General features: G+C 52.4%; 1 protein-coding gene across 1 annotated transcript; it reads right to left on the bottom strand.

Moving 5' to 3' along the window:
- Nucleotides 1-585: 585 nt before the first annotated feature.
- Nucleotides 586-6,906, bottom strand: Atp1b2 (ATPase Na+/K+ transporting subunit beta 2). Its single transcript, XM_051180255.1, has 7 exons — nt 6,221-6,906; nt 4,229-4,357; nt 3,739-3,843; nt 3,438-3,643; nt 3,167-3,223; nt 2,249-2,347; nt 586-2,140 (listed from the first exon to the last, which is right to left on the bottom strand). Exons 1-7 carry the CDS (start codon nt 6,330-6,332, stop codon nt 1,976-1,978), a joined length of 873 nt encoding a protein of 290 aa, XP_051036212.1. The 5' UTR covers nt 6,333-6,906; the 3' UTR covers nt 586-1,975.
- Nucleotides 6,907-7,459: the final 553 nt, after the last annotated feature.

The raw sequence follows: 7,459 nt of genomic DNA, 5'->3' as shown, positions 1-7,459 counted from the left end.
GGTAATGCATACCAGCACTAGGAAGGCCAAAGCAGGAAAATTGCCATAAATTTCAAATATAAAAGGCAAAATGTAGAATCCTACAGTTTCTAGTTTCCATATTTTGGAGTGGGCCTCATTAGTCATCAGACCTGTCTCAAATCATTTATGAATTTTTTTGTCTGTTGAAGTCCCAGTTCGGGTGATGTGTCCTTTAAGAGAACTTCCCTCTGGAGCCCCTGACAAGAGACCACTCTAGATTGGTCACCGGCTCACTTTCCTTCCTTGAGGCTCAGGTCTATCTTGTATGACAATTTCTCATGTTCTTCTAATGTGTCTATTTAACTGGGGCCAAGGGCCCTGCCCTATTCATAAGTGTGTACTCATACTCATGGTGCCTAAAATCCACACAGAGGCACTTTATATATCTCAACAGTGTTCGTTAATTTAATGGCAATGAAGAAGGCAATCAACGCTTAGCTGCTGGAAAGCAAAAGTCAAAATGGAAGTCAAGGCTTAGGTAACCCCAGTATCACCTAAATCCATCCTCCAGTCATTTCCCAGGATTACTCCAAATTCTCAGAAAAGGACAAGCACACACAGGGCTCTGTGTATGATATATATTTATATATATAATCACTCTCGCTTTATTGTACTTTATCCTCTTTTTACAGTAGATCTGACACAGGCATTAAATAACTGCAAGGAGGACTGGGAAGATGAAGGAGCAGGAAACCCGGGCACGCAATGGAGGAAGACACAGATCCAGTGGGAGGAAGAAGGGAAGGGTCCGTTTGCCTGTGGGGCCTCAGTGTTAAGGAAGAAGTGGGAGGTTAGGAAGGATAAAGACAAGCAGAGAAGCCAGAGGAAAATGCCTCTACAACTGAAGAAAATTCAGAACAGAGACCCTTATTTAACATTCTAGGGGCCTTACAGGGGTTGTTTGTTTGTTTGTTTTTTAAAGGCAAAAGAGTCTGAAAGAGATGGAGCCAAGAAATTTGGAGCTGAGCTGGAGGCGGGTATCTGAAACTTTCAGGCTGGCATGCAGAAAGGAAAGGAGTTAGTGATCAGTTAGTAACTCACAAGGAGAAGCCGGAGAGAGCATGGGGGTGGGCAGATCTGGGCTCAGGGAGTCCCCCCAGCCAGCTGACGTTTCCAAGGTGGCCACTGGGGAGAGAGCCAAGATAGTGGCCCCTCCCCCAGAGCTCCCTGGGAAGTAGAACTTGAAAGATATTCTGGGAAGGCCAGTGGGGGAAGGGAGTCAACAGTTAAAAAACAAAGTGGATATTGAGCCCAGGTCAAGACCGACTGTGTCGGAGCTGTTTGGATGACAGGGGGGACCAGGAAGAAGCTAGAGTCTAGGCCTACTAGAGAATTCTCTAAAAGAATTAAAGACTCTTCCAGTCCTCCTTTCCCAGAACATGGACTCACAATTCGGGGAGAAAGAGGATGTACCACGAAGGAAGGAAGGAAAAGGCCACAGAACCAACTTGTACTCAGTTACAAATGACTGCTTTTCCAAGGGGATAGGGATGGGGGAGAGGAGAGGACAGACCAGTTGGAAGAACCAGAAGTCAAAGCCACCAAGATACTGGCTATAGTGACAGAAGTGTGTGAAGTGATAAAAGGAATGCCGCTCTAGAGCTTTGTAAAGGGTCGAGGACCACATTCATCTCTGGGAAGCAAAGGACTGACCATGGCCAGGGCTAGGTTGAGGTGGGGGGATGAGTATATAGGTGGCTGGGTTCATGGCCATATCTATAGATCTCAGTGGATGGGAGTAGAAATAGAAGAAACAAGAGCTGTCTCTATCTCTGGCTAAGCTAAGGTTGGAAGATGTTGGAAATTGTGTAGACATCAGGCTAGGTTGAGAAGTTGAGGCTCAGACAAGTCATAGCTCTGTTATAAAAAATACCTTTGGGGGGGTGAGGGAGGGATCAGGCAGGGTCAAGGACATTCCAGAAGCATCCACGGGAAAGTGGGGGGAGGGGGAGCCTCAGGTTTTGTTGATTCGAAGTTTGAAGGCCACGCGGCCAGCAAACTTGTCCCGCTCATCATCTGTGGCGATATTGGCAGCGTTAATGCGGCATTCTACATTCACCTCCACGTTGGGGGTCACATTCAGGAACTTCACAGCCACCAAGGGCTGTGTATAGTTCACCTAGGCCAGAGAAGACAAAGAATTCAGCCCCTGGTGCTGTGGCCTCTTCCCCAAGATCCCCGTTTTGCCCTTCAGGAGCCACCATCAAAGGCCTTCCTTGGGACTTACATGGAACTTTTTGCCATAGTAGGGAAAGTACATGAGGTCAATGTTGCCATTGGCAGGGAACATGACGAAGTGGCCAAGATTCTCAGCATCTTCATCTCTCTGTGGGGGGTGCAGGAAGGTTTAGGAGAGAGGATGTTAGGGACAGCAGGCACCTGAGAGCCCAGGTTTCCCTCGCACATCCTTCACCCCAAATTATTCCTCTCAAATTTGTTTTCCTTGAGCTGTGCATCTGCTCTGTAGGGGGGAGGGGTGTTGTGTGTCCGTGCACACATGTTCTTATCTGCATGTCTACAGAAAGAGGGTAGCCTGTCTTCCATCAGATTAGATTTCCTAAGGGTGCTAGCAACACAGTGGCAGCCTTCCACGCCACTATCAACCCCAAGTTCTTACCCCATCCTTGGGAATCGGTCTCTGGAGCAGAGCCAAGAAAGAACAGATAAACAGTAAGGACTCAGTAGGAAGAAGGAGGAGGGTAATGTGGGGGGAGGGCAGCAGATTTCTAGAGAGATGGAGTCGGGTGCAGGGTTCCAACGACAACTTAGTTGTAGCAAATGGTGCTAACTGACCAGCAGCTATCCGACATCTACAGGGAACCGGGAAACAAGGCAAGATGGAAGGGAGAGTGGAAGAAACACAGACCCCTGAGGAAAAAAAGGTAGAACGGGAAGGAGCCAGAGGCCAGGGCTTTGGTGCAGGAGGGGGTGGGTCTGTCTCCAGGAGAGCAGGCTTCTGTGTCCTACAGAGAAGCAACAGGACTAAGAGCCCCTTAGAACTACAGCTGTACAGCGCCTGCTCTTACCCCCTTGTCCCTATAGTGTTGGGGCCTCTGAAAGCAAAACAGATAGGGAGATATGGGTGAAGCACTCAGAAACCATAGGTACAAACAGGTGAGCAGGTAAGGAGGTCCCACACACTCACCTTCCCAACACAGGTAACGTTCATACTCTGATTTGCCCCTGCATAGAAGTTGATGACCTGGAGAAAGAAAAGAGGGTGGAGTTAGAAGTTGCTGCATCTTGGCATTTGGCCTTCCAGCTCCTGGACTTAGCTTTCACTAGCCCCACCTCTTACTCAGTACAAACAACCAAACATCTCCTTAATACCCATTAACCCCAATGAAAGGACACATTAGTTAATGGGTGGTGGCCCCAGCTCCCTCCTTCTCCCTAGGGACCAAGGTCATGGGTACCCGGTTCATTTTGATGAAGACACAGGGCTGCCCAGTGCTGTAACCATAGTGGGTAGGGTCCCCAATGCCAGAGCAATTGCCCAGCTGTGTCCGGTTGAATTGGCAGGCTCGTTTTGGATAGTTGAGGACCCCATTATCTGGTTGCTCATAATATCGACCAGGGCGGCAGACATCGTTCTTTTGGGCTTGGATGGAGTCGTTGTAAGCTAGGAGGTGGGAGGGAGAAAGAGTCAGAGGCCTGATGTTCCACGTGGCAGGTCCCCAGTTCCCCCTCAAGGTCCCGGACTAGCCCCGCACTCACGCTCTAAGAACTTGTTGAGCTTCTGAACATGCTGATCCCAGCTTTCAGTGTCACTGATGTTGACAATGACATCAAGGTTCTCAGTCTTGGGGCGAATCATCAAGCCTGCAGCCAACGTGAGTAAAGGTTGGGGTCATATAAGAAGAGAAACACATCAAGGAAAGGAACAGATGTGACGAACACCAGGGAAAGGGACAGGGTAAAGACCTGAGGTTGCCTTCCTGGGATAGCAATCTCCTGTGGCATTTGCCATTTCCCCAGGTCACATAATTCACAGCTGCTGGGCATGAGAAGGAAGGAGGGAGGGAGGCAGGGAGGGAGGGAGGGAAGGAAGGAAAGGAAGGAAGGAAGGAAAGCAGGCAGGCAGGCAGGCGGGCAGGCCAGCCAAGTTCAAGAACTTCCTGTCAAACTCCTGGAAAGAACTAAGTTCCTTGTGAGGGCTTGAAGACACAATAGTTAAGAGTGGCTGGAAAGGGCCCTCTTCACTCACCTGGTGTGGCCAGTCGATCCTGGTACTTGGGAGTATGGTCAGAGACAGTCTGCAGCATCACCCACATGGTGAGTGTGAACATGGCAGTGAGGAAGCCATAGAAGACGAGGTAGAAGAGGAGGATGAAGGCTGGGGAGGAGGGACTAGAGTCAGCAGCTTCCACACCTCCTTTATACCCTCACCTAGCCCACCATCCCGCTCATCTTTCTTTCCTCTCAAGCTGTGCACTGGGATGGCCAAGGAGCTACAGGATATCTTAGGGCCTTCTCCTGGGAGCCAAAGGAAACAAGCTGGGAACAGGCAGAGCCCAGCTCCAGCCCGGACTCCCAGCCTCCTCCTGGGGCACAGTGAAGTCTGACCTTTTGGAGGCCACAAGAGACTTAAACTGTAGCTATTGTGACAATTCCAAGAATAAGCCACTGTCGTTCTGCCTGATTACATTCCCAACCTCTCAACCTGTGCATGGTCCTTAAAAGGCACAACTGTCCCCGCTGCATTGGAACTCATGCTTAGAGACATGCCAGCACAAGGACTGTGAGCTGGCCAGGCCACTATTCTCAGCCAAATTCTTACTTACTACCTCCTAGGGCTGAAATAGCAAGATCTATCTATCTCTCTCTCTCTGCTCTCTCAGTCTCTCTCTCTCTGCTCTTTCACTCTGTCTCTCTCAGTATCTCTGCTCTCTCGCTCTCTCTGTCTCCCTCTCTCTCTCTCTCTCTCACACACACACACACACACACACACACGCGCGCGCACACACACACACACGCACGCACACACACCTTGTGGGAAGCCAAACTTTTGGAAGCAGCTCTGAAATGAGGGGCAAACAGCAGCCCAGCTACGAAGACATGGAGCTTCTGGTCAGAGTCAAGGAGAAGACAGACTGGGCTAGAAACCTTGCCTGGACATCTTATCTCATGACTCCTCTCCTCGGCCTCGCGTGAGGAGGACATGCTGTTCCAACCACCCTGAGCTGTCTGTCAGTGTTTCTGTCTAAGAAGACACAGTTCCTCTGTGGAGCCTTCTGACTGTCCCAAGCAGTCATTCATTGATCCTTCACATCCCAGAGGGTCTCTGGTTTCTTGAGGAAAGGGGCTGCATTGATCTCCTTTCATGGTTCCCTAAGTCCTAGGTGGGTGGTCTGATGAAATTGTGGCCAATCAATGTGGATACATTGTAAATTATGTCACACAGGATCCCTTGTGCTTTACTTCTCCACCTTGGCAGCGTCTTTTGCTAGCATGTCACCCTCACCTCACCTGTGCTCAATCAGCAGACCATGGCTACATAAAAGTCCTTGCACGCCCCTAGGTTCCTCCAAGGCAATGGAAACACCCAGTCTGAGGGTGTATCCATCTCAGCACAGTGACCATTTCTCCTTCCGCCTCTAACATGTGAAAACATCTAGCCTGAAAAAGTGTCATCTCTCTTGGCAGCCCCCGACCCACAAAACCGCCACAGAAGGCTCCAAACGCCCAATGGTGGAATATGGACAAACAACTTCCGCCGCCGTTACGAACGCCCCCCCCCTCCAAGACCCCCTTGCCAGATCCGCCCCCTCATGAATGTTCCCAGGGTCCAAGGGGGTGGGTGAGAGCTAAAAATAGACGAGGTTGGCTAGCTAGTGAAAGCCAAAGGGAGAGTTAGGGCACTCTTCGGGGAGGGGGGTGAAGACCGTGTGCAGCCAGCAGAGCCTGAGCCGGAGCGGGAGCGCCGCTGCACGGACACGCGCGCAGAACCCGCGACCCCCCGCCCGAGGGGGCTCCGCGGGGGGCGGGCAGGCGGCAGTGACCTACTTTCTCCGCCTCCGCAGCGGCCAGCCAGAGAGATTAGACCGCTGATTCGGGCCCCTCCCGGTCCAAAGCCGGGCAGTGGGGGCTGGACGCCAGGGACCCGGCAGGGGAGCTGGGGCGACGCCCGCGGGACCCTGTGCCCCAAAGGCGTCTCCGGGCAGCCAGCCACCACCTTTCCCGCGCCAGCCCCGCGTACCCCAGCTGGTCCCGGTGCGCCCCATGAACTGGTGCGTCCGCGGGTTCCACACGAACTCCTTCCACTCCTCAACCACCTGCCCGCAGCTCTTCTTCTCTTTCTGGATGACCATCTTGGCGGCACGGGGCGAGTCCCGGCGCGCTGCGGGGGGCTGCGGAGAAGCGGGGACGTCGCGCGCTGAAGCCCTCTACGCACCGAAACGCGCGGGGAGCCAGGCGAGGCAGACTCCACTCAGATATGCAGCTGCTGCAAATTCCGGGGTGCACAGCCACTCGCTGTGGTCTGATGGCAGCCTAGCGGAGGTGCGCCGAGGCTAGGCCCCCCCGACTGCGATAGAAAGGGGGGCTGTCAAAATAGGGAAAGATAACCAGGGGAAGGGGTGCCAAGGCAGCTTAACCTCGCACACCGCCTAAAAGCAAAACAAAAAGGGGTGCGAAAAACAGACGGCTACAAAACCCGAACGAAACGCACAAAAACGGGGTGCAAAGAAGCAGGGAAAGATGGGGGAGGGAACCGCCCCGAAATCCGAGATGCAAAGAGGCTGTGGAACGCGGCAGGTGGCCGATTAAGGCTCCTCCGACAAACGGCGACAACCACACCACAGTTGGCCCAGCCAGTGGAAGCTGAGGCGGGGACGGGTAGTTTGGAAAATAGGCAAAAAACGGGGTACCCCCAAGCGGAGGCTCCGCTCCTCAGCAGTGCGGGGAGCGCGGTCCCTGCGCACGGTTTTTATACTCTGTGATTCTGAGGGTGTCCGCCCCCTTCCCACCCACTCCCCAGGAACCCCGCCTCTTCGATGCTAGCCCGGGAGACCTCATACATATGTAAATATAGAGGGATTGGACCCGCCCCCTACTGCGTCCTTTGGTCCTAGAGGGTTCTTCCCTACTCCCGACCCCAGGTATTGTAATGGACAAGAGGAAAGAGGGTGTATCTGGGTGGAAGAGAGGAAAAGATCACCCCCAGAGAGGCTCAAACCGAAAGACAAGCTGATACATACTCAAAAGTGGGGACACGCGGCAGGGAATTTAAAAGGAGACTAAGATATAGAGTTACTTCGAAAGCCTCCGGAGCGGAGGACAGAATGTGAGAGGAATAAAGAAAAGCGCCAGACGCCAAGAGCCAAGAAACTAGAAACACAGGGAGGGATAGAAGCCACCTCCCACAGGATGCCCTTTTTCTCGGGTCCTCCACATTTGCTTGACCCAAACATTTGCCTGACCCTTCTTTCTGTGGCAG

This window comes from Phodopus roborovskii, unplaced genomic scaffold (genome assembly GCF_943737965.1).
Source record: "Phodopus roborovskii unplaced genomic scaffold, PHOROB, whole genome shotgun sequence".
Lineage (NCBI taxonomy): Eukaryota > Metazoa > Chordata > Mammalia > Rodentia > Cricetidae > Phodopus > Phodopus roborovskii.
This window is presented reverse-complemented; position numbering and strand designations above follow the sequence as displayed.